This window comes from Engraulis encrasicolus, chromosome 10 (genome assembly GCF_034702125.1).
Source record: "Engraulis encrasicolus isolate BLACKSEA-1 chromosome 10, IST_EnEncr_1.0, whole genome shotgun sequence".
In the NCBI taxonomy this organism is placed as follows: Eukaryota; Metazoa; Chordata; class Actinopteri; order Clupeiformes; family Engraulidae; genus Engraulis; species Engraulis encrasicolus.
Window position 1 is genome coordinate 37840293 of NC_085866.1, and position 27979 is coordinate 37868271.

The following is a 27979-nucleotide window of genomic DNA, read 5'->3' on the forward strand; positions in this document are numbered from 1 at the left end:
CATTTCATTCCATCCATACACACCCAAATAATACAACAGTATCAAACATGAAGTATGAATAAGCTGTTTTTATAGTTCATATGAAATATTAATGTACGATAGACAAATGTTTATGTATACACAGTACAAACCCTGCTTTACAGTCCAAAGGGGTGAATGGCAAACAATGGCACACATCTGTGCCTGTAGCGTTCATGTATAACAACCGTTTTGAGATGTTTTCGAAACAAGTTCCTTTCCCTTCTTGATTTGGTTCGTTCAAAAGCAGCCTCATTGCAAAGACACCATTCCACAGAGGGTAGTCGTGGTTCCAGAAAGGCATGTTGTTGGTGTTGTTCACGTTGTCCTGTAACAGTGACATCCCATAGTAGTGTTTGGCCGTCTCACAGTTCAGTACAACCAGAATGATGATAATTTCCTGGAGAGTATTAAAGGTTCTGGGCTCAAGGCAACCATCCAGTGTGACCAACATCATCTTGAAACAGGGTTCATGTTAGCCAGGGGCCAAGTCACAATATTTCAGAACGTGTGTGATTGTGTGTCGTCACTTGAGTGTACTGTACAGTTAAGACTCTGCATTCACTGCAGATCAGAATTGTGATTTTATTCACAGATGGACATGTCTTGGTGAAGGCAGTGGAATACTTATGTATAAAAAAAACAATAAATAAGGGCACAGTAATAAAAAAAACAAAATCAGACGTAGTGAAAGAGTGCATGTGCAACAAGCATGGGCATTTACAACATGGCGTTTATGAGTTAATGTCTGCGCAGTGGTCACAAGGCCAACAAGGAGTCTTTCTTTGAAGAAAAAAAAATCCAAAGTAAAACAACAACCAAAAAAAGACAATCTTTTTCTTTCTTTTTCTTTTCTTTAAAAAAATGCGAAACAAAGTGATTAGAAAGGAGACGAAAAGGCCACTCTACCACCACGGTTCCACAGTAGGAGTCTTTTGGCAGAGTGTGTCCGATGATACACAAGGCAAGCGTTGATGCAGACAGGAAGTGGAGAGGCGGAGAGACAAGAGAAAACAAGCACAGGAGGAGACAAGAGATGGAGAGAGAGAGAGAGAGAGAGAGAGAGAGAGAGAGAGAGAGAGAGAGAGAGAGAGAGAGAGAGAGAGAGAGAGAGAGAGAAATGGGTGGATGTGTCCGTCTCTCTCTCCTCGTGGGGGCGTGTCATTAGTGGATGCCGGCGGTCATGGCGATGGCTTCCTGGATCTCGCGCACCATGAGGATGCGGGCGAGCATGTACTCCACCTGCTGGCGAGGGATTGGCTGGCCAGAGTACCAGATGGGGCTGTTGGGGGCCACCACGGGCTCGGGCGTCAGGTAGAAGGTGTCGTTTCTGCCCTTCGCACTCTGAGGACTGACACACACACACACACACACACACACACACAATATAATTTTTATGTTACGCAGTTTAACATGAAATTTGATTTGTAAAGAAATCTTACAAATTACATTTGCAATAAGCTTACAATTAACCCCTTAGCGCAGAGCCTGTTACAACCGTACTGTCACCAAAATTGTAATGGCTATGTCTTAATCTGTTGCTTGAGGTTCGGTACAGTCATAGCAATGTTATGATGTTGTTGACTATTTTCAGCAAATACAGTTGTGAATAGCCCTGCCGGCAACCCACATTTGTCATTGGAGATGAGATTTATGGCTCTTTAGCTGTATCCGGATCTAAGGGGCTCGTTCCTTTCAAAGAGCCGTTCAAAAAACTGGCTCTTTTGGCTCTTTTTAAAATTATTTATTCAGTGTTTAGAATGTAATATTTTGACTCCACCTCAAGGAAATTTTGTCCAAACAACAACTGATAATTCTCCTGCTTCTAAATACCGTTTTGCCACTCTTTAAGGCAAACAATTGTGTTTTTTCCCAAATTGAATTACTCTGGTCGAGGTCACATGCTTAAAATGAATGAAAAATGAACGAAATGACAGTCGAGTGGCTCCCCCAGCTGTGATCCGGTTCCCATCGTTCACTTCAGGGAGCCGTTCAAAAGAACCGGCTCGTCGTGAACGACACACCTCTATTTGTCATACTGTCTTCCTTTCATTGGTGTATGGTAGTACAGGATATTGGCCCGGGGGGAAATAATACTGTTTGAATACAGGATTTCTCTTGCAAGTACGGGAAGAAATTGTGCAAACATTGTTCCCCTGGGTGCCTGTTGTCATGACTACTCCCCGCTCAGGTGCATGATCATGTGTTATATTAGGAACGTCAATTTCCCTAAAGGCAATTCCCGAAGGACTTAAGAAAAGTGAGCATAAAATAAAGCAAAAATAGAAAGTGTAATCAATATGTTCAGGAGTCACAGTGACTGAAGTGTGAGTCTGTGTGTGTGTGTGGGTACTTACCACTTAAAGAGGTAGAAGTCGTAGAGCTTGATTGGACAGCGCAGTGGGTTTTCTGGGTGTTCGGCCTGCTCTGCATACATATCATCCGTCACTGGGAAGGGGGAAGGGCAAGAAGACTGATATTAAATACATTCAAATAAAACATGCAAGACACTGACATGCCAACAACCACAACAAAACACAAATGTACATCAACGACTGCTGTACAGAATATCAGTCATGTGAAGGGTATATTCATGGCTTCTCATAATGTATTTTTGTAGTTCAAGACGTTACAAGTAGCAGATGCTTATTACAAAAGCGACGCATAAGCTTAGGAAATCATCAGCAACATACAATGTGTGGAGGAAATGTGCTAAAGTACACACAGGCAAGCAAGAGCGCACGGACGAGCAAGCACATACTTTCAGAGATCTTTCCTCTACCTTTCTGGCCCAGGTGCTGTGGGCCAGCCCCCCTCAGGTAGCGTATGCTGGTGCTCTTGTCTTTGGGGTTGGAGGGGTTCTTCTTGGTGTGCCGGAGAACCTTAGAGAAGGCCAACTTCAGGTGCTGATCCACCGTCTTCAGGTGGAAATACCTGACAGACAGGGGGGAAAAGAGAATAAGACATGGGTTCACCATGTTTATTAACACAATGCTGTTTTTTTACAGACAGCTGTTTCCAACAATCAGAGGTTGAGTGGTGCGCAGCTAGTGTTGCGCGGCCAGGGGAAAACAACAATTTTGAACCCATGTATAGGAGAAAGAATAATAACCAAGAAAAGACGATGAGGCCGTTTCTTTTTATTGGTTATGAATACCGGCATATTGAGAAGTTGTGTGTGTGTGTGTGTGTGTGTGTGTGTGTGTGTGTGTGTGGGGGGGGGGGGGTAAATGCGAGGTGTAGCTAGGAGGTGTAAGGAATACATGTTTTTGTTTTTTCTGAATATTACTTTGGGTTGATGGAGATGAGTTTAATGACTACTGTATGTGTATGCGCGTGCCTGGCAGTTGAAAGACAAGTGCAATGTGGTGTGTGTGGGTCTGTTTATTGCCAGTTCAGCAGCTATGGCCGTGTGTTTGTGTGTGCGTACGATGTGCAAGGGCGCGTGGCAAACTTACTTGGTGTTAAAGAACATGAGTGTGGTGAGTAGTGTGGCAGGTGAGTGTGCACCCAGCTGTTTGCATTCCCATAACATCTCCTCTGTGACGTGACTAGGAACCATGTAGCCTAGCAGAGACAGAGAAAACACCATCACTTCATCACCACCAGCCAACATCGGTCACACAACTCTGTAGGCATCACAAATAAATCTCTCCATTCTCAATCATTTGACGGAGCACATTTGACCTGCTATTGCTTCATCGCAATCTACTGGCTCTTGGTGAAATTTCCATACATTTCTTGGATATATTGCCAATGAAAAGTCTGTCAGTTTTGGAAGAGGTAAAGATATTTCTTGGAGATTATGCATAAAGCCCCAAGTGTGTATGTGTGCATAGATTATTTATGTTTGTCAAGTGTTGCATGTGTTCTCATTCCTCCTGACCACCAGAGGCAGTGCTTACAGCACATGGATATCCATTACACGAACGTGCAGGTCGAGTATTTCATAACAACAAATTCACTTGTGACCTGGGTGACGGGGTCAAAAGAGCGGTGCACCCAGGGAATGTCCTCTTGGCAAAATGTATTGTGTACACTCCGAGTGACTGCCAAGCTCTGGCGGTTATCCGGAACTCATAGATCTGTGGTTATATACATAACCTTCGTGGATATGAACGTTGTGTGTTTCTTACTCAGGGGATGTATGGAGGGTTTCCAAGGTTCCAGTATCCTGTGTAGCCTCTGATGAAAGCCTGTGTAATAGGGGTCCGAAAACACATCGTCTACTCGCCCATTTTCAAACAGATACTGCAAAAAGAGAGGGGAACAAATCAAAATACACAATCACTGACGTTTCCATGGTAAGTAAATTGCAGATTATTACAGAAATCAGTTGCAATTGGGGTGCATTAGCCTACTGTTTTTTGTTTGTTTGTTTTTTAAATATTAGGTGGGGTAAAAAAGGTTGAGAATCCCAGTTCTATACAGAGATGAAGAGAGAGCATGTACTGTACAAGCACTACTGGATGTGTATGTGTCTGTACTGGTCTGCCCTTTTGTATACACGAGAAGACACGTAACGTAGAAGACAAGAAGACAAAGTATAACATGTCTGCCTTGTAAATCTCCCTCTCCAGGAGTGTGTGTTTACTTGAGCGTGTGTGTGTGTGTGTGTGTGTGTTTGTTTGTGTGTGTGTGTGTGTGTGTGTGTGTGTGTGAGAGAGCATGTGTGTTTGTGTGTTGGTATGTTTACCTTCTGTATGCATAAGAAGATATAGTAGAGCACGTCTGCCTCGAAGCGCTGCCCGTCCAGGCCTTGAGCCTCCTGCGTCAACATCGACAGCCCCACATTGAGCTCCGCCACCGCACACGACACCAGGTCCTCCCGGAAGCGCATAGCCTGACGTCCTACACACACACACACACACACACACACACACACACACACACACACACACACACACACACACACACACACAGTGTTAAGTCAGCCTACTGGCTGGAAGCTGAGTCTCTCAGAAGTACATTACAACACCACTTCTCAAGTATGGGTAGCAAAGCCAGTTTTAAACTTAAGTCACTACTTGTGCTCCATCCTCCTCCATGACTGAGGTACCCTGAGCATGGTACAGTCCTGCCGCACTGCTCCCTTTTGGGCGCCATTGGAGGCTGCCCCCTTGCACGGGTGAGGCATGAATGCAATTTTAATGTGTGTCGTGTGCAGTGTTAACTAGAGTGCTGTGGAGTGCTGTGTCACAATGATAATGGGAGTTGGAGCTTCCCAGTTGGGCTTTCACTTCACTTTCATTTTACTTCTTTACATTCTAGACCTGTCAGACAGATGCGCTTCAGACAGGGAAACGCATCGATGGGCATAATAAACTTTTAGCAGCGTTAACAATTCTGTGAATTTTTTTTAAATCTATTGGGTCTTAACAGGTTACAAAAAAATCTACTTAATTCCTGTGGTAGTGTATGTCATAACAGTCTAATTATCAATGTATTGTCACCTTCGATAGCACCATATAGTTTGTGTGTGTGTTTGTGTCTGATCAGTCCCTACTGTTTGCTATGAAATTTGCTTCCATCAATATTTTGGATTTGTAATGCTGCCTTCTTGGGGAGATACAAATGTAAGTACTAAACTGTGTGTGTATGCGTACATCAGCACAAGACTCACGTCCAATAGGTGCGAGTCTGGCGGCCTGCTCCTTGTCCATGTGTGTGTTCTTGCGGTGGGCCCAAATCTTCCAGACCTCCAGGCCCTCCTCCGGCTTCAGGGAGTGGGGCAGCATCATGTGGGCTGAAGCCTGCTGATGAGCATCCATCTCTGCCACCGCCACCGCCTGACCCTATTGGTAGCAACAGCTGTCCGTCAACACACTTGGCCAATCAGAAAGTCCAGATTCATACCATCCAAGTCATATCTACTGAACTGAGAAAACATAGTGAAAACTGACACATTAAAGAGTTCAAGTTCAAGAGGAAGGTTCTGTTTAACGTGTGTGAGGAAAAGCACGTAGTACCAATTTAAATATTGGTACAGGGGCGTGAGAATGAATCGTCTGCGGCTCACAGCGCTTTTGTAGATTCTATGGATTTATGAAATCATCAATTTGATAATTAATGATTCTATGAATGACATATTGCATAACATATTGTTAAAGTGTTCTAGAGAAATAAGTGGTTCTTGTCTGGTGTGACTTCGCTGGACATGGACACCCACAGACAATCAAGGTACACTGTAACCATATTTGTTGTAATACTGTTATTACTGGTAATAAGCATGAATACTTCCAATGTGAATTAGGAGGGCATAACAATTTAGGCAATAAGAGCATAAATACAGGAATAGGCGAACAATATTTTTGCTGTTGTTTTATGTCAGTGAACAAGGCGTTTCGTTTGTGCTTCGTCAGGTTCACTAGAAACAAAGCACAAGCGAAACACGATGCTCACTAAAATAAAACGACAGCAAAAAGAAGTCCACCAGTGTGCGGTGATTCTTCGCCTATTCCTGGATTGCTTGTGTGGCAGCACTTCACCAGCACCTGGACACTGGCATAGGAGCACCATACCTTTGAATAATAACATATAAATATCAATACATAACCATCTTGGCGTCAACAAAGCTTAGTTTTTTTCCGGTTTAACCACATGCATCTCTCATCAGTTGATAGTTTAAATGTTTATGCATGTAGAATACCACAACAACCTCAAAGTGAAATGGTGTACAGCCATCTGCTGTGATGAAAGACTGAGAGAGAGAGAGAAATAAGGAACCCAAAATATTGACCCATAATGACCCAAAATAAGGTACACACACTCTTCAAGTGTGTTGCAGACATTTATGTGGATGTAAGTTATTCACCACAATATTAAGCTAAGCTTGGTAAGCATATGCCCAGTGCCTACTGTACCGTCCTTTCGGTGACTGGCTTCTTCGGAACGGCCTCGACCTGCGAGGAGGGGCAGGCTCTTGGAAATGGCTTCTTCGGAACGGCTTTGACCTTCGAGGGACGGGCTCTCGGAGGCTTAGAAATGGGCGCGGGTCTGTCGCGTTGGTCTACGATGAAGCCGTAAAGTTTCCGAAGGTCGTCTTCCTTCTGTTGGACGAGTGAACCAAAGTCTGTCTAGTTCCTCAACAAAAAGACGAGATCCTTTCCTTGGTTCTTCTGGTGTCGACAATAGAAATGCACTTGGATCCATGCCAACAAGCGATTTCAGGAGCACTGCTTTGTTGCAGCAGAGTAACGTTACTTTGATTGCACGCTACGATTGATTGTAAGCAGACTTGCTAATATCTGTTAATCAGAATACTGTGCAGTACACACTACACTAATACGATTGAGGAGAACAAAAATGAGCTTCAATTGGTTATTTCAACCCCATTTACTACAGAATACCTGACATCACCTACACCCATATGAAGCCTGTCCCTTGCACCTGATCAATATGCTGCTGGGTGTTTCCTATGCCAATAGATAGGTTTCCCATTTACAGCAGTTTTCAAACAATCAGAGGTTGCAGAGGGACCCCTAGTAGCGCAGTGCGCGCATAGACAGGAATGTTTGTATACAGGAAAGCATAATGATTGAGAGTCTTCGCAACCATTATCTTCCTCTGAAGTGTGAATGGCATTGCAAGCAACCTGGTACCCACCTGTAGCTGTGCTGCCTGTGCCTCCTGTAACGCCGCCCCGTGTGCCGGTACCAGCTGCTGCTGCTGGGGGTCCCAGATCTGCAGCTGCTGCGTGCTGTTGGAGTAGGCTCCCGTCACCGTCTGCACCGCCACCGGAATGTGGATGTTGCCGTTCATGAACTGTGCGGGGAACAGCGAGTTGGCCAGCGTCTGCACGGCCGCCGCCTCCTCCTGCCCGCCCACCATGTTCGCCGACATGCTCGTCGGGGCGACGTTGGCCATCTTGAGGTGCTTGTCCTTGTCGCCGGCGGCGACCTGGAGGGCGGTGCCGTAGGCGTCCTGGGGGATGGTGATGTGCGTGATGCCGCCCTGCTGCTGACCCGGGGCCGAGTACACCGGGATGGTCCACGTCTCGCCTGCCGCACAGGAGAGAGGAGGGGAGGGGGTTGGGAATGCCCGGCGGTGGTTTAGCAGCCAGTACTTACTGAGACAGAAATGGGGCTCAGTCATGCACTACAGAATACTATGCTCCTATGCCACACTAGAGAGATGTGGTATAGTCTGGGAACCAACTATTAAGAATACTATCTGAAGGTTGATGGAAGGCTGGTTTGGTATAAGATGTCGACGTGGAGGATCTGTAATGCCTTGCCCTCCCTCTTCGTTCTGCCATAGGGATATTAAACTCAGGTGAATATTTCAGCGTTGGTTTCCATGCTGTCCTACAGATGGGAACAAGGCAGCTTGGGAATTCCCTGACTAATAATCTCATCATTCCAAACTCTAAAACTAATTTCAGTGGTACTTTTCATGACATTACAAGTTGATGAATAATTGAACGCAAAGTAGAAGACAAAGCACAACTACGGTTGCTTTGGCGTGTTACGATTTTCTGGGTACCAGAAGTGGTATCGATACTGAAACAGTTATACAATGATGAGGAGTCTTGGAGATGAGGTTGGCGTTAGTTTACTTGAGGTACCTCCTTTATCTCGTGACAAAGCTTTTTGGTCCAAATATGCTTCGTTTTAGAGATATTGCAATGTCAAATTTGCACTAACAACAATATCTAGCCTACTACCAAGACTTTTTTCTCAGTTCCAAAGTTGACGTAGTTACTGCACCAGGGCAGCACTGACTAACAGACACATCACAGAACACACTGTTATTACGGGGGGCTGTTCTAGTGTGGATTACTCAGCGTAACCGTGCGATTACACCGCCAGCATTGAACGCGTGGGAAGCGGTGGAAGTAATTGACTTTGTATGGAAGAGCAAGGGGGAGGCGCATCAAAAGCGTTTCTAGCGCGGAGGGCGTCAAAAGTGTTGAAATAGAAGTTGAACTTCAGCTAAAAATATGTAATGAGCTCGATGCCAGCCAATGGATTGTTCACATTTTTCTAAACACTAACTTCTGTTGGTCGAAATCCCTGGCCGAACGCTTCAGGTTGAAGCATTTGCCGTGTTAACCGCCCCTATCCACTTTCCAGGCAGGAGTCAGCAGCGTTTTCGCTCTTTCAACGGCAGTTGTGTGTCCGCACGGTAAGGGTAATATAGTCCCATAGCAACATACCACAACAGTAGCAGAAGGGCTCATGTGATGTCTGCATGTACTGTGCTGAGAGCTCACCTGTGGGGCCGGTGATGGTGCCGGTGGCGCTGTACAGGTGTGTGCTGTCCACGGTGAGCAGGTCCGGCCTGAGGGACACGTAGCTCTGCTGCTGGCCCTGGGGAATGGCCAGCACCGTGGCCAGCTGCTGACCAGGCAACGCGTACGACACAGTGATGGGCATGTCCACCTTCACCATGATAACAATAACCATGACAACATTAAGATGTATGATGTTCATTATGGCTTAGAGTTATATCACATCTTCGAGTTTCTTTGATTTCAGACAAATAGAAGATTTTATCTTTTACCTGACATGTTTCGACAGTGAAACTTCTGTCTTCATCAGAGGGTGAAATGTGACGTGCTTTAAAACAGCTGATGTTGTGGACCGACCCTCTAATGAAGACGTAAGTTTCAACGTCGAAACATGTCAGGTAAAAGATAAAAACATTTATTTAGAAAGGGCCTCTTAGGGAACCAAGGAAACTGAACAGGAAATGTAAGCATATATAAAAACATAGGAATATGCATTTAGAAACAAAAAATACACAAAACCATTAGACCATACATAAATAAATGAATGAGCACAAACATCAGATGAGGACATAAAGCCAGCAAAGCTCAATAAATGCTGTTTGAAAGTGGGAAGTGCACTGGCATAGCGAATGTGGCGGGTTGTTCCATAGTTTAGGGCCAGCAACACTGAAAGCCCCATCACTCATGGAGCAGAGCCTAGACTAGCGTGAAGGACAGCGGGACGATGGGTGGACATCAATGAAACTAAGACTACAGGCAGGCTGAAATGGAGCAAGCAGCCAAGATACTAGCACAAAGCAAAAAAGGCAGTAATTGCAATACTGTTGAAAATGAGTTACTATGATTTTAATGACACATATAACGTGAAATACAATCATTTATCTGAAAAATGTGGTAATATAAAGTAACACAACTGACATGTCAATAATCTACCCATAACTACTTACACTGGACTACGGGATCATTTCAAATGTGGCTTGCCTAATTACTGTCTTTTTGCTTTGTAGGGCAGCATAGATGGGGAGATAGGAGCCAGGGACCTGGTTGTGGAGGAACTGCACACTACCTTACGCTTCTTGGCTGGCTGAAGGACCTGACTGGACGTGTGTGTGCTGGTGGGGGCGCTCAGGCCTCTGTGCTCGATGCCCCCCCGAGGGGAGCCCTGCGTCTGGGTCTGGTGGTCAGGCAGGGCTCCTAACGTCTGGATGTGGATCGGCTGGCCTCCCGCCACCGCAGCTACCAACTGGGCCTGAAGCTGAGGGAGGAGTTATGAAAAAGGAAAACTATAAAATACATTTGGGTATTTGGTACATTTGATCTATATACATGTACCAAGGCACTTAACTCATTGACATCATTTCGAATAGTGACGCCCCCTACCTTTGGCGGCTGCTGCCGCCAATTGCATTTTTTTACAGCCACGCCTTGGGGATGGTCTGACCTATGCAGGGGTGATAGTGAAAAAAAATCCTGAGCCTGAACTGTTTTCCTGGTCGGGGAGGGGGGGCCGGGGGACGACGGGACATACTGCATATGAGACGTAATGTAGGCCTTATTATTATTCAAACACATTATTCAAACATTTAAGATAATGTTTTCATTTTTGCATTATTTATATAGTGTTATTCACGAAAACACAGATCATTTCCCTGTTGGTAGGCTACAGCACTTGGCTGAAAGAAACTGACCACCACGTTCAATTCTAGCTGTAAAAACGAATACAAACGTATGCAGTTAGAAATGCATTCTAGGCTTGTGATGTTGCTCTAAAGTTATTGAGGTGGGTATTGAACCAATGCAACATTTCAACACCATAATGCATTTCTGAAAACATGGTGCATATTTTACCACATTGAATTAACTGAAAGCTACATATGTAGCAGCCATACCAAGACAGGTCAGTAGGAGGCAATACTACTCCAAAGTACAGTAACTACACTCTGTCCAAAATAGAGGAGGTGATTACCAATTAATTGAGCAATACTTTTAAATGACATGACATTTGCTGCAAGCTGATAAGTTTCATTTTCATTGGGACATTGCTCATATAACTTGTATAGGCTACTGGACATACGTTTAGATAGCCTACTCGTGGCCCCATGGTCTACCTATAACCAGTGGTGGACAGTAACGAAGTAAATGTAATTCGTTACTGTACTTAAGTAACATTTCCATACTTTCATACTTTACTCAAGTATTTTTATTTGGTAAGACTTTATACTTTTACTTCACTACATTTCAAAGTGAAATTTAGTACTTTCACTTCGTTACATTTACAGCTACACTCGTTCCTTACTCGTTCCTTTTCTTTTTTTTTAAGGCGATACACGGCAGGTGAATTAATTCATTTTTAATGCCCTGGTCAAATGAAATCTGAGATCCACGCTTGTGTGAAGAAAGTGAAACTGAATCCGATTGGCAGACTCAGAGATTCGCCATTGTGATTGGTTGTAATGTGTCACGTGACAACAAGCTCTACTGTACAGATTTAGTTTTAGAAGGAAAGCGAGCAGAGCAAGACCACTGATGTGTCCACTGTTGCGACTTGCGAGACGAATTGAAATAAGAAGAAACGGTACCTACTTTCTAGTAACATGCGGAAAGCACAGCAAAACAATAAAGCAGGCGACAATAACGTTGTTAGAGTGTATTAATCTGCACGTCGTATTCGTTGTGTGAGGGGGGAGAGGTTTAGCTCGCACTGCAGGCTGCACTACCTGACAAGACGAAATTTGTCTGATAGGCTTCGCGTTTGAACTGAATAATCAGCGAATTGATACTTAATGTAGGCCCTACTGCTTATTTGACTTACTGTGCTATATCTGTGTTATGACTTGAGAGTCACATAATTTCCGCTTTTGTAGCGTGTTGGTTTCTTGAGTCAAGTACACAGGATGCCTAAATATGCTGTTTATTCCAACCCATCCAGGCGCACAACTCCGTGATAGCATTCTTTCCCCTCAATACATTGCAGTATTTTCTGAAGTAGTTGGGGGTTACAATTACTTGTCTAATAGACTCCCCTGTCACCAAAAAAATGATTTGCTTCAACTTTATGGAAAAGAGGCTTGTTTAAAGGGTTTGTATCTTTACATGAGGATTGTCATGCCCACCATATGTTGCAAAGTGAGGCTACATTCAACATGTATCCTTGCAACATGTATCCTTTCCCTTAAGTCAGGTCAGTAGGCTACAAGTGTTCCAATTAAGTTGTATCAAGTAGGCTATTGCAAATCATTGGCATCTAGCAAATAGAGACCATTACAAGTATATGAAGATGTTCCTATCTTTAAAGGTAGCTTAGAATCCCAAGAAGTCTGTTTGTCCATACATAGGCCTAAGCCAACCTTAACATAACCAAACACTACATAATAATAATAATAATAATAATAATAATAATAATAATAATAATAAGAGGTCCACCAAAACCATAATTATAACAAAAATTAAACTTAAAGTACTTTATTGGCTACTACTCTAACTCCTTGCCGTCACAAATAAGTAGGCCTACACTGGACGAGGCCTACGGCTGGGGGGTATTGTAGTAGTTGTTCTAATAGGCATATAATCAATTTCAGCCTAATCTTTCTTAATATTAATGGCCTTTCATGTGTTCTTTTGGGCATGTTAGGGTCAGTATTAAATCTTTAGAGAGGTGAAAATGAACTTCTGATGCTATAACATCCATGGACTTACTCCACAGTGTTTCCGAGGCCTGTTATTCCTAGTTCTAACATGTTCAGTTGGTATAGCCTATGCAAATCAGAGGATATTTAATTAGATATGACCAAACTAGGCCTACAACACTTAAATATTAAAATTGCACCAAATGCTTCATTTTTAAGTTTTTACTTTTTACTTTTAGTACTTAAGTATTTTTGACGGCAGATACTTTTGTACTTCTACTCAAGTAAAAAAGTCAGGTGAATACTTTCACTTTTACTTGAGTAGTTTTCAATGCAAGGTAACTGTACTTTTACTCAAGTACATAACTGGTGTACTTCGTCCACCACTGCCTATAACCACAGATTGTTTAAGGGCTGTGCTATAGAGCTCGAAAGTCCCGCCCCTTAGTTCCGCGTTTCACGGGACCTAAGCTGACCATCTAACAGCATGGTAGCGAGTAAATATCTTCTGATCTCAGTCATGATATGCGCTGGGCTACAAATATGCTGTTTAAGAGGCTAGATAAAGATTATTCATGCAGAAGTATCAATGTTTTGTTCCGAGGCCGTCGGCATGAAAAATGTGAAGAAACACAGCTTTCTAAAAAGTTTGGTTGTTTGTACGAAAAATTAAGCAAAAATATCAGAAACAACATATATGGAGCTCGTGGCACAACTCGAAGGGGATCGAAATATCATTTTAATACCGCCATTGGATTACATGCTACGATTTTCGGCTAAAAACGCCGTTGAGGTCCCATGAAATCGGGGGAAGTGACGTCACTTTCGAGCTCTATAACCAGGGGTGCACATAACTGGTACGCAGGTGCGCATGCGCACCAAAAATTAGTAATGCGTACTGCCACCTCGGTCATTACAGCGCACTTGCGTACTGACTATCTCACCAGACTGTTGATGTTGGTGAATGGTTAAACATGTCCAAAAAGAAACAGACAACAGTAGCCTTATCAGTTTCTTTGGAGTTTCGTCAACAGCAAAGAAAATTGAGTCAGAGATTTAAAAAACAAAACTTTCCGAGAAGTGGCTCCAAGTGCCGTGGCTTGAGGCTAATGATGAGCGGACAGAAATGTAGTGCCAGTCCCTTGAAATGCGGAATCGTTCCATATGTGGTAGGCCTAGTGAAAGCATGCGTTCCGTGTTGAACAGGTAAGGGACGCGATGTGTCCCGTTTTCTCATGAATGCCTAAAAATAGACATGTCACTGCACTCGCATAACTGTAGCCTAAATCTAACGACAGTCAGCGCGAGCGCGACCGAGTTGAGCTCATGACTCTCTCCTCCTCGCTCCATCATTATGGAATTGTGCCGTCTATTAACTCCCGTGCACCCCAGTCATTCTCATTGGCAACTCCGATGCATAGAAGTTAAAAACTGAAAGCATGCATCCATGCGCGTGACTTCTTAAATGCACGCAGTTCCCGGCCAGCTCCACTTCTTAATTTCGTCAGCTTCCTCCCACCATAATCCAAACGGACACCGCATAGGACACGTTTATTCCCCCTCTGTGCATCAGTTAGCAGGCATGACGGCGAAATCGGCAAAAACAGATGAAATCCAGACAATAATCACTTAACTTGAAGATGACCTGTAGACCATTTGTAGGCTACTTAAGATTTAAAGAATACCAAACTAACAACAAATTAGGCTACCTTGCACCAGTTGCATTAGCCTTCAAACAACATGTCACGTTCGTGGTGATAATGTTTTATCCTTCGACACTGCAGACAGTAGACTTTTTTTTTTTTTTTTTTTTTTACCGCGGATGAGGTGCGCACCAAAACATATTTGCTGGTGCGCATATGAGTAACGGCTTAAACAAGTTATGTGCACCCCTGGCTATAACCCCTGCCTTTCCGTTGTAGGGAAACGCCCTTTAATTACCGGTACATGATATTTAGGGCACAAGCGCATGATTGGCTACATGCAGGCCCACGTTCACATCGCATATTTCGACTCCACGGATGACAGAACCAGTGGTTATTACGGACAGGACAGTATAGCCTGTGTGACTACTGCGCGACTTTCGCATTGGGTTGTAGTCAATTAAAATACATGAAAATCACTCGCGTGTACACACGCCCATTACAATGTACGAGTTGAAAAGATAACAGAAAGCAACAAAAACAAAGACAGGACCGAACTAAAGAAGGCAAGTGCTACACCCTCCATCATGACAACATTCTACAGAGGAACCATAGAGAGCGTCGTGTCCAACTGCATCACAGTGTGGGGAGGAAGCTGCACGGAGAAAAACAGGAAGACACTCCAGCGTGTTGTGAACACAGCGAAGAAGATCATTGGAGTACCACTCCCCTCCCTGCAGGACATTTACACCACACGCCTCACCCGGAAAGCACTGATGATCATCAAAGACACAAGCCACCCTGCACACAAACTGTTCAGCCTCCTGCCCTCGGGAAAGAGGTACAGGCGCCTCCGTTCCCGTACCACCCGGCTGGCGAGCAGCACAATGCACCAAGCGATCAAGATGCTGAACACTCAACCCACTCTCCCTCCACTGTCAGCCTCTAGCCAGCAAGGCCACTGACAACCCCCCCCCCCCCCCCCCACTGTCAGCCTCTAGCCAGCAAGGCCACAGACAACCCCCCTCCCCATCCCCCACCACCATATCTGCGACTGCACATTCCACCTGCACTACTATACTTGTGACTGAAACTTTCAACCTGCACTAACTCAAAACCATGCACACACACACACCCACACACACACACAACACACACACACACACACTCACCCACACACACACACACACACACAAGCACACTGCACACTTTCTGCACCAAAACCCAACATACACCACACACACACACACACACACACACACAACACACACACCACACACACAACCGAACACACACACAAGACGCACACGACCTTCTACCGCACTAAACACATACACACACACACACACACACACACACACACACACACACACACACACACACACACACACACACACACACACACACACACTGCTGCTGGTGTACTTGACAGACCTTTTTATATTTATTTTCTTCAAAATGCTACTATTACCATGTCAGAACGCTATAAAGGAATGCTTTTTAGGAAAAGCACAAAAACACAACAAATACCTCTTAATGTATGTCCTCTACAAGTCTTGTCCAGTCTTGCACTTTAAATGTCTGTATGAGCACTGTCTATGTCCATACTGTCTTAAGTCCATGTATAAGTACTGTCTATGTCTATACTGTCTATGTCCTTACCTTAATTAGTCTATGTCTGTATGGGAAAGCAAGAAATGTAATTTCAAATTCTTTGTATGACCAGTGCATGTAAAGAAATTGACAATAAAACCTACTTGACTTGACTTGACTTGAATTAAGCTACATGAAAATAGCACAGGGCGTGAAGATAAGATGAACATTCACTGCATGTCTAGGTGACACCGTGGTGGCCACATGAACGCAAGCCAAGTATTTGAAGTTCATGAGAGTCTGATATTGATAATTGCCCCCTGCCCGAGAGTAGGGATTAAGTAGCCCAGAGCGTGCAGACAATACAACCTGTGCATCGTGCGTGGAATAACTACAACAGGGAGCGCGCGAGAGAGAAAGGCTGTGTGAACCTGTGCGAGGCTGTTTGGGGGTTTTCACAGAGCGCGTTGGTTTAGTCAGCATAACTAATATAAACATCTCCCTGAAATCAGTTTGACACGTGGTTTGTCAGGAATGACGCAAAACACCATCCCTCAATCAACAGTAGACAAAAATCCACGAACTCAGCTCACACTAGCCTACAAGGGGTGTAGGCTAACTAGGCTTGCCAAACATTAGCGATCCAAGCATTCCATTGTCATTTGGACATGTCGCAATGGTAGCCGCTATTCCAATGCAGACCACATTTACGCAATACACCTAGAAAAAAAGTATCATGACGGGCATAGCATAGCCTACCGTTTTGAGCATACAGACTTTTTTGAAAAGACGGTCCATCTCCATCAAAGTTTGTCAACATTGCGCAGTAAATAGCGCACATAAATGAGGAAAATAGACGAACCTATTTCAAACATATACTCTCACTGAGCCCGTTTATGCGCATCAATAAGCCGTTTATGGTCAGGTTTTTGGAGTAACCTACGCAATGGCAAAATCATTCGGGCCCAAGCCAACATGCCACAGTGGGCAAATTAATAACTAAATCCCCTTACCTTCAAACCTTTTCTTGATCACACAATTTCACTACTATTCCACTGACAATCACATCCTTCAACACACCCATCACAAACTAGCAAGCCTGTGGATTTGTGCTAACAATAGTTGCTAATTTTTATGGGAATCCAAATGGTCTAGACTTGGCCTATAGTACTTTCTTCCGTTTCTTCAGTATAACGAGATGCCATTTTTGGATTTGCCTCCGTCGACAGTGAAAATATCTGAGAAGGGTAACCAGTAGGGGCCTAGAACTCTTTACTGTGCATCTGACAGCCAATCTACTTCTCCTTTCACTAGAACTAGAAGACTGCCGCCAGTGATGTGGTGAGTGGACTCAAGAGCAAGACGTAACATTGATACATATTTTTCCAGTAAGATGTCGGGATGATACAATTATGGGCTGCTGCTCATTTGGGTTCCTTTCGCGTCTCTTACAACAGGCTGTTGCGCGCTCATTTATTTTCACCATACATTAATGAAGGCCTACGCGATAGTTTATTATTTTATTAATATTGGGGAAATTATTATTTTATTTTTTTCTACAGCCACGCTACGCCGGATTTCCGGCGCGGCGCCGGACTGCTATCACCCCTGCCTATGTTGTGTATAAATGTCATGCCTCTACGCAGTTTGGAACAGTTCCTCTAGGTGGCAGAAGTGTCTTTAGGAACAGTCAGGGCATTAGCTCAGAGCATGAAAGAGGAAATGTCAAGACAAAAACATCCCTTTTAAGGGCGGGTTATGCTTCCTACTTGTGCCACAGAGTGAGCTTGTCGCAGCCATGATGCAGTTAATTTTGGTTTATGCCCTGTTTTGAAGCACGGTCTGCGCGATGTCATTCCACGCTGAAACTGACTTCAATACAAAGAGTAAACTAGACGTGTCGGTTGTTTTTTTAGCATCACAGACTCGACGAGAATGAAAATGAAGCATTAAATCTTTATATCACGTGCATGTTTGATCGCACTGGCAGCCACAGTGGTAGTTTGGAACAAAGAAGTGGCTCATTTGTCGAGGACGAAGCGGAATGTTTCCTCGACCTCGGAACCACTGTTCAACTGTCCAAATAACTTCAGCGTCGTAACTTGCAAGCGCATGTGTTGTCTTTGGTTCGTGTAAATAAATCAAACAACAAAGCACGGGCAACTTATTTAATGAAGAGCTCACAGTCCGTTGACCGACGAAGGTTAGAACAAGGAAGTAGCGCTTGTTCTCGACTCGAGGACAGAGCAGGCTGGTCGAGAGGACCAATCAGAGACCTATTTTCGCCCTTTCACGCCGTCGCTCCCTGCGTCGAGACACAATTTCGGGGAGGTGCCCCAGAGTACCTGCGTGATGGGGGGGGCTTCACTCCGTTAACTGCGCGGCTCACTGCATCATGATGCAGTGACGCTGATCTCGAGGCATAAACCACCCTTTACTGTAATAATCTAAACAGCAGCATAGCAAAATCATTTTTGAAAGTAAAGCACCTGTAAAAGTAGTCTTCTTTCTTGCCCTCTTTAACACAGGTAGAGCTAGGCTACTGAATTCGGTGTCAGAGCCTGATAAAAAACCTTCATCTCATGAACAAATAATCCCCTTTTTATCTAGTAGGTAGCTTGCCCAAATACACCAACATGTTCAACCAGAGATGATCTGTGTGGTAACAATTTAATTGGGGATGTGTGATCAGTCTACACAATATCAGGATGATGCATACAAAAGATCATCTAACAGGAAAACTATACTACTATGGTGACTGGTGGTGATGTTTAGTCATCTCAGTCGGAGATGTTTGGCTATAAAGTTTGCTACGCTAGTTAGCTAGCTCGAAATCGCTAACAACTTAGCCTACAACTACTAAGCCTAAATAATGGAGCCTTGGTAAGTCAACTATTTTAACTCATTCTACAGTTACTTTTTATAGATCTGTATAATATGATCATCTTACTGTATCATCAAAAAAGACAGGGGGGGTTGCAGATTTTTTTAACAGAGTAGCCCAATGTCTGGTCAAAATAAGATTCACTCAGCTCACATGAGAAAGCATTGCACTTAGCCTCAGACCAGCTAGCCTACATCACTCCAATTGGCGTGTGAAATGTTGGATATGTGATCAGTACTTTATCAGAAGAAAATGCATTGAACAATATCACACAAGATCACATAGCAGACACATGATGACAGCCATCCTTCTGCCAAAGAAGCTGCGGTGAAGCTGCCTGCCTCCCCTTCACACACACACGGTAGGCTACTGAAGGGCATTCGTTCCCCAACGAGAAGAGAGCACAACGTAAACAGTAGTTCTAGGACGATTGGACAGTATTTCTGTGAGTTTACGGAGTCCACTGTGCGCCTGCTATCATAATCCATCGTGTGCACCAGCAACAAACCAAAACATTGTTTTCGAGCCTACCCCCATTATATTTCAGTAGTATTAGGCTGGAAAGATCATACAAACTATCTTTTTGTTCAGGCTACAGATCACAGATGACTCTGTAATTGCATCTGATAGGTTTGGTGTTGTTAGGACGATGTCATTATGGCCAACAACGTTTGCAATTATAGTTCTACTTCAAATGGCCTTTTCTCAGCTTTTTGGCAAGAAGGCAGAATTTTGGCGAATTCCACTTATTTTCAACAGATGATTATGAAAGAACGGAAAGGGGTAGAGAAACACCGTTTTTTCTGATGACAGATGAGAATCTACAATGTAATCTGTGTTTTGATAGGTATTGTGTTGACATAGACACAGAACTCAATTTTCTGTGAACCTCCAAAAAACACTCAAAATGCTGAAAAATCTCTGGCACTGTGGGTTTCTCTTTTATGGAAATGACTGGCAGCCAATGAGTTAAGATTCCAAAACAGGGGGTCCTCAATATTAGGGGTGTAAATCACTGCTTCCATGACAATACGATTCACTATCGATTTCTTAAGGCAGCGATTCGATTATTTTCGATACTTAAGAATGCCCCACGATACGCTACGATTGGGTTCAATTTTTTCTAATTACTTTCCCACTTTTATTGTGTTGCACAAAAGCAAAGGCATTGGGCAGGGGCCAGCGATTAAATTATTTTCGAATATACTTCAGAATGCCCCATGATGCGATATGATCGCCGGCAGTAGGATCGATGTATCGATACCTATCTATCGATTATTATTTACACCCCTACTTGATATTAGCACGTTTTGCACCAATTTATTTCTGCTTCTCTAATGTCTGTTGTTGCTAAGTGACAATCTGTCTTGCCATGTTTTTTCCCCATTGAGAGCTGGAGCGCTGCTGTGAATGAGTCACTGGAACGAAGTATGTTTGAAAAAAATAATAAAAAAATCACAGTTTTGTATGCTTGTACTCTACTTAGTAAACGAACTACTCCTCATCTCAGCCACATCACTGGGGAGAACAAAATCCACTTGAGTGTAAGCGGTGCATTCAGGAACATTATAGCAGCCTAGTGAACTCACCTGTTGATGCTGCTCTTCTGTGAGCTCGTGCTGAATGAGCTGTGTTGCCGTGGAAACTGCCTGTAGATGCTGCTGCTGCTGTTGATGCTGGTGGTGGTGGTGGTGGTGAGATGGGGAGGGAACCTGCAGCACCTGGCCCGCATGCTGCTGACCCTGGATCTGGACCTGGGAGATGACATGAGAGAACATGTGATGGAGATTAGATTAGGGGTGCCATCTCATTATATAAACTCCCATCCTTGCCTTGGGCTTGTGGCCTTGTGCCTCGCTGATGCCCTACCTCTGTGGAGAAAAAAAACAATCCTCTCAGTTTCCCAGACAGTTTCCTCCCTGTCAGCCTAGGCGCAAACAACTTTTGGGGGACTTTTCTCTATTCAACCTATCAATTACAAATGAAAAAAAGATCAATGACGTCATTGATGTCTTGCCTCGCATCATGAGGGGACAAGCACAAGGCGAGGACAGGAGGTTAGATAATGGGGTGGACACTACGTTTTCAAAGAGGGAATGAATGAGACTGATAGTGACTAAGGGTGCGTTCGCACATTGCCACTCTGAGCACTGCACACAGAAATCGGAGCTCTGAATTTGACACCGTTTGTAAATTCTGAGCTAGAGATTTTTTTCCCGAACCCTAAGCAGTATTGTCTTTTCAGAGTAACAGGTGAAGTTTACAAACAAACCCTCAGGGTCACACTCCCTGGGAAATATACTGAGGAATAAAGAAATGAGTAAACAAGTGAATATATGATACGAATGTATAAATAAATGAATGCTCCGAATGAATGCATGACAGAACACCAATCTGCTGCCTGTTGGCCTGCTGTGGGGAGATCTGGGTGACCTGTGGCTGAGCTGCAGACAACACGTGTTGCTGTGGCACAACCTGCTGAGGGGACTGCTGCACCTGAACCTGAACCTGTACCTATACCTGTACCTGAACCTGTACCTGTACCTGAACCTGTACCTGTACCTGTACCTGAACCTGTACCTGAACCTGCAGCCCCCCGCGAGACAGAACCAGGGCCAGGAGACTGACTGTCAACAACACGCTATTACATAACAAAGGCACATCTGGCTTCGTTATGTCTGCTTGTAAAATGAGAGCGCAACAATACGCAACAGTAGATGAACACAACAACAGATGAATACAGACGTAGCACTATAAAGAATGGGGGTGTGTATACAACAAATAATCATGACATAAATGTTGACACACTTACAGCGAAGGCTCTAAATTAACACCAGCCAACTGGCCAAATACTGGTAAAATTTGGCTTTGGCCGGAAGAAAAGACCAACTTACTAGCCACTTTGACCCATTAGTGGGTGTGTTTGGCTGGTACGATTTCATCTACTAGCCATTTTGGCTGGTGGTGAAAAAAAGTTAAATTTAGGGCCCTGCTTACAAGCATAGTGTAAAATCGAGGATGTCAGGCAGTATGTTAAGTTTCCTACTACATACTGTATAGTATGCAAAAGGCTCCATGCTTATACAATACTTCTCTTACCGGGCAGGCCAGTTCCAAAAGAGAGCCGGCCACTTCTGTGCTGTCGGTGTATATGCAGTTGGTGGCCTGCTGGTAGACCATGGTGCTGCTGTCCACTGCTGCAGCAGCGCTGACGCCGCCGCCCTGCTGGCTGAAGTCTTGCAGTGCCTCGGGGCCCTTGTTGGCCAGTGACTCCAGGAACTCCTTCATGCGGTGCTGGGGCACGCTGCGAGCCTTCACGCGGACCAGCTCCTCGAAGGACACCGAGCCCTCCATGGAATTGTTCATGAGGCCGCCTCCTCCTCCTCCTCACTCCTCCTCCTCCTCACTCCCTGGCTCCCTCCCCGACTCTGCAGAACAGAACTGCGGGAAGACACATAACAGTAGGATGCATTTAGCTGACACTCGTATCTTCTGGGTTGACTTCCAGGGTTACAGCTTCTGGAGAGATGTTGGGGGTCCATGTCTTGCTCAAGAGCACTGCAGCAACCATGGGATGAGCGTGCAGGAGAGCATTTCATCAGTGTTTTCTAAAGAGAAAACCATTGCAACCATTTTGAGGAGCAGGTTACAGAATGCTTCCTTGCTTAAAGGTTGAGAGCAACACCACACTCTTGTGGATGCCATGCCAAATTTATTGAAACAATCATTCGCCCTTTTCAAGTCCTGTACAAGCCAAAATGTTGTTAGGCAGCCAAGCATCCTCATTGAGAATCTTTGATTTGTGCTCAAACTCTACCATCATCAATACAATATCATGGTGAAAACTTAAAGTGTTTATGAAACGAAAACAAACGGTCATTCCCATTAAAGCCTTGTTTTTTCTGATAGCATCGATGCGACTTTGAACCCAATCATCCTGGAGGAACTTGTGAAAATGGCAACTCAAAGTGTGAATTCTGTGAAATTTGGTGTGACTAATGAGCTGGGCTGTGACATCAAAGAGGAGAGTCCCTGGTTTGCTAGTATGGCGATCTGAGAAAACAACACACATTTGATGGACCCACATCTTATAAAGGAACCAAAATTCTGATACAAACATCAGGTTGTCGAAAAACCACACATCCAACCTCATGAGAAAAAAAAACAGCAGCACAAATCTATTTCAGAGGCACTGATACATCTGCAGAAAGTGACATGTCTGACAGACGAAGTGACGATTGTTGACCTAGCCTGACAGTTTGTTTTCTTTATGGTTACGGTTGCTAAGGGCGCTTTGCCATGACCCAAAGATGACATGGCGTGTGTATTTCTTGACAAATGGGGGGCATTTTGATTCAATTGCGCGATATAGTGTGATTGAAATGCATGTACATGCAAAAATATTATCAACTAGAGAAAAAACGGAGGTAATAGGCTGTTGGAGCAGCCCCGAAATCCTAAAAAAGAAGAAGAGAAAAAAAGTAGGCCTGCACTATATGCATCTCCGTTTATTCGCTAAGCAGTAGCCCAGTCTGTGAGGCCAGGCTGTCCTCGACCGAGAGCACCACGGAGGCTGAAGCGCAGGTATCCCAAAACCAATTTATTGACCAGTTGAATGGCAATCAACAAAAAGTGCATATCCCGAGAGCATTTGCATCGGTTTGGCATGTAATGTGCATTACCCTTTCCTGAAATCAACATACAAAGCAGATGGACAAGGTAAAACGTAGCCTAAAGCAAAGCAGTGCACGAGCAGTTACAGGGGCAGTTTCAGTCTGCACGCCGGCGATGTCAATTGTTGGAACTGCTTGAGACAATAGCATTCTCTTCAGTCCAACCATGCCCACGATCTCCACATTTGTGGTGAAGCACAAGGGGTGGAAATGTGCCGAGCACAACAGTGACCATGAGCTTGCTTCAAAACCACGCCGGTGTGGCAGCTTTTGTGATATGCACCGGAATTCTCATCCACATGTACATCTGCTTGTACGAGGCTATGGCAAGCGATGTGGGACAAATGTATGGCAGGAAGCGAATGTCAACATAAACAGAGATTACACAATCTTCGATATGGTCAGCAAATGTTTTGGGGCTGTCATTTATGTTATGCCTACACTTTGGAATTAGATCAGAGTCTTGTTGTTACACAGGCATATTTGATTTAGCCCAACTGTACCCTATACTTAACTTTACTCAGTCTATCCTACAAGCAGATAGCCTACAGGGCGGATGAGAATCCGGTGCATATCACAAAAGCTGCCACACCGGTGCCTGCGTACGAATTGGATCCACAGAGCCCTTGTTTTAGCCTTCTCCACAGTTGGCCACAGTTCCATCATTCTTCACAGAAGGGAACTTGTGCAAAGATATTCCTTCTGTCAAGTAGGGATGCACCGATACACATTTTTTCACTTCCGATCCGATCCCGATATCTAAATTTGGATATCTGCCGATACCGATACTACTCCGATCCAATACCAAAACCTCATATATGCATGAATTTCAACTTGAGGAAGGCTCAAGATGACTATTTGGTCAGAAAAGGAAGTCAAAAGAACAGGAAATGAATTAATATGTAAAACTATCAAGTAGAAAAGTAACAATCCCATCCTGAAAACTACTATGCAAGTGTTATGACTTCAAATTAACATTACACCTGGCTCAATATCAGTCCTGGGAAAATTCCGATACTTTTCTGAAAATTCCAATCCGATCTGATCTCTGAAAATATTTTGATATCTGAACCCGATACCGATACACCGATACCGATATCCCATCCCTTCTGTCAAGTAGCCATTTTTGCAGCTGGCACCGTTCGGCCCTCCAGCAACACACTGCTTGACACTGTGCTTTGGTTTGGTACTAGCCGCCATTGATCTGAACAAGGTGGAATGAGGTGAACTCCCCCCCTTTTATGTCACGCATATCATTTGCATAAAATTTGCACGTCACCAAAAAAACCGAACATAACACTTTTTGGGAACGTTTTAACATGACTTTTAGGACAAAATATCACCCAGACAATATCCCATTTTATTCACAAGGCTTTAAACTGTCAGAATCTGTCCTGGAAATGGTCCAATTCCTTTACTTTGTTTTCGTTTCATAAACACCTTAAAGCAACCCTAGATGGAAATGAATGAGACACTACAGATGTTGCAAAAGCAATGAATGCAGAGAATGCAACACTAGAATTGACAACAAAAATACACCCTCTGAACCGGACTTCAAAAACACAAGACACACATCACGCAAGTCTGCGCCTAGAAAAACATCACTCAACCACTCTGCACTAATCTACTGCTTGAGTTATGAAGTAGCGCCAGTCATGAACTCATATTTTTGACATATCACTCCCAGCCAAGGATTAGAGAATTAGAGGAGGCGTTCGCAACTCCATACTAGCATATGGCTGCAATTAGTGTGGCACTCTGAGCCCTGGGTTTCCAGAGTGATTATGATTAGTGAGCTGTGTGCTTGGATCTCAATGGGTGCTGCTGGTGATATTGTGCCAGACACTGCTGGAATGCAATGTACCCATCGCATTTGCATCGCACGCACACGTACACGCACAGGGAACTGCCAAGGTGGTGCATATTACGTACTCCCCACTTCAGCATCTCTCCTGTTTCAAACGAGGTCACCCTACAGATAGGCGAAGCATGAAAGAGGGCAACTGAGAGAGGAGAAGAGAAATTCTGGGCATGTCATCATATCATCAGAATACATTTCTGTAAACACACAGCAATGGGCACACTGATGCTGAAGTAAGACAGTTGGTGACAAGGAGAAGACTGGAATTGGCGTCGGTCAAATTCGGAGAATAGTTCAGATAAGGCTTGCAGACTGGACCTTGACCAGAGGGGAATGGTAAGGAAAGTCAGGGGCTCGCTAGATCAACTGTAACCAGAAGGGTGCACCCCTGTTTGGTTACTATATCTTAACCTCATTCAGTGAGTCAATGAGTTTTACAATCAATTCAAGAAGCTTGTGCAGATACATTTAAGACTACATGCAGTCCTTTGTGGGCACTGGGCAGCCGTGCCCTAATGGTTAAGGAGTTGGGCTTTAGTTCAGAGGGTTGCAGATTTGAATCCCACCCCTCCACTCCCTACTACACTCAATGGCTGAGGTGCCCTTGTGCAAGGCACCTAAGTCCACACTGCTACGGGGACTGTAACCAATACCCTGTCAAAACAACTGCGTCTTTGGATGAAAAGTGTCAGCTAAGTGCAATGTAATGTAATTTGGTATATAGCCTACCATCACACCCAGAACCATAACCCATCTCTCCAGGTAAACACTGCAGGTGCAAACAAAGTGCATTCTGACTATATGACACACCATGCATGGGTAATCCATGTACCTTGGTGTCAATTTGGCCCATTACATTCATTTGAATCAACCTGGGTCCTAGAATGACAGATTAGTGAAGACATGGGTGGTGGTGACGGAAAGTACATCATGTTTTCTGTCTGTATCAATTCACAAGGCAGATAAATGAGTACAGGCTACACAAAATGTACACCAAACACCTTGCCAAAAGCCATTAGCAGACATTGTACTTGCATAAAACAACACTGCAAACTAGACAATTGGTGCACGCTCCAACACTGCGAGACGCCCTTAAATTATTAGAACCTACTGTAGAGCTGGATGGTGTTCAGCAAGCACAATCCACACGAAACTCGAAACACTTGAAAGCCATACGCATTCATCTTCGCACAAATGAATGGACCATTGGAATCTCGAAAACATACGTGTGCCACGCATGGGCTCGAAATTACGCAGAAAAGGAGCGGACAAGACGAGCAGACAAAAGAACGACTGCCGTCATAAGATCCACCTTATAATGCTTTGCTTCTTTTTCCAGCTTGTGTCAGAACGCTCATTTGGCTCAAAGAGAGGGGTTTCCTTGCAACAATGTAGGAACAACTTCAATGCACTAGGTGCGCCCACGGTTAGCTAACGATATTTTGGCGTAATGATAAGTTACACTATTATGTTCCCTTTTGCGACTGGCATAAGGCCCCTCGTCTCGTGATGGCATTGACACTATCGATACGACGTACTGGTAATATATGCATTACGCATATATTACAACATTCATGGTTTATAGTCATCCATAGAAATCAAAAGAATTTCTGATTGTAGTTCTAGCTAAAAGGCTAGTTAACGTTACCTACCTTTCCCCAGGCCGAACCTTTTTGTTTGTTGTTCTTATGTCTCAACAACGCGCGCCACGGCTCTTGTCAGATCGAGTGCAGATGAATGAAAGATGCTATTGCTGCAATGTTCTTAGATGGTGTCGATTGCAGTAATTCCAAATATAATAATTAAATAGCATTTTTTTTCTTCTTTCTTACACACACACCTCTCTGGGCGCCATCTTACAACAAGCATCTTCTGACCAATCCAGTTGCTTCCAGTCAATTACCTTGTATCGCGAGACTCAGATCTCCTGTGTTTCTTCAATGCATTAAAGCAGAATATCCAAATTCCCCATGTGTATTTTCTAAGAATCGAATTGGAAAACAATAATTGCGATCTCAGGTTTGCAGTTAAGACATACCAAATATTCATTAAGGCGCGCATTGACAGCACGTTAAGGAACACGAATGGATCAACACTACAGGTCACACTATGCGAGATGTTTTGGTCTGGATATGGATTATGGTTGAGGCAATAGTTACATTGATCAAAATACTGGTTAATGTTAGAGGCTTCAATATATCCCTTTAGTCACCTTTCGCTTGTCAACAGAAGTAGCAGCCTTTCCGAGAGCAAAACAATGTCTAAATAATTCCGTGCTCGTGTGCCTTTAAGGAAAAAGACCGGGCCGTTCCGCCTTAAATACATCAACCATGTGCGTTTGAAGAGCCTCCCAGTTTCTTTACCAACACACGGCCAAGCAGGGCAGTTAAGGGGGACCGACAATACTACTGAAAAACCTAGCAGAGAATATCACAGTCACTGATGATTT

The 27979-nt window shown here is 44.1% G+C and overlaps 1 protein-coding gene across 6 annotated transcripts; it reads right to left on the reverse strand.

Annotated features, from left to right (window-relative positions):
* Positions 1-703: 703 nt before the first annotated feature.
* On the reverse strand, positions 704-27955 carry LOC134457048 (transcriptional regulator QRICH1-like). Of its 6 annotated transcripts, none has more exons than XM_063208807.1 (14): positions 27183-27955; positions 22096-22437; positions 20586-20750; positions 10317-10505; positions 9233-9356; positions 7624-8018; positions 6882-7067; positions 5642-5813; positions 4715-4869; positions 4155-4269; positions 3477-3585; positions 2780-2952; positions 2376-2466; positions 704-1369 (listed from the first exon to the last, which is right to left on the reverse strand). In XM_063208807.1, the coding sequence occupies exons 2-14, from the start codon at positions 22360-22362 to the stop codon at positions 1183-1185; spliced, it is 2328 nt and encodes a 775-aa protein (XP_063064877.1). In that variant the 5' UTR covers positions 22363-22437; positions 27183-27955; the 3' UTR covers positions 704-1182. The 6 variants fall into 6 exon arrangements, with proteins under 6 accessions (XP_063064877.1, XP_063064875.1, XP_063064876.1 ...); XM_063208805.1 differs by having other exon boundaries at positions 9233-9401; positions 27200-27954; XM_063208806.1 differs by having other exon boundaries at positions 2801-2952; positions 9233-9401; positions 27183-27954.
* Positions 27956-27979: the final 24 nt, after the last annotated feature.

Bases quoted from the DNA above. Each gene is read 5' to 3' on its own strand.
- LOC134457048 (XM_063208805.1), bottom strand. From the start codon at position 22,362: ATGAACAATTCCATGGAGGGCTCGGTGTCCTTCGAGGAGCTGGTCCGC. The intron at 8,019-9,232 runs GTGAGCTCTCAG...CCTGTGCGGCAG, and splicing joins CACCATCACCGGCCCCACAG to GCGAGACGTGGACCATCCCG. The intron at 2,953-3,476 runs GTAAGTTTGCCA...CCTGTCTGTCAG, and splicing joins CTCATGTTCTTTAACACCAA to GTATTTCCACCTGAAGACGG.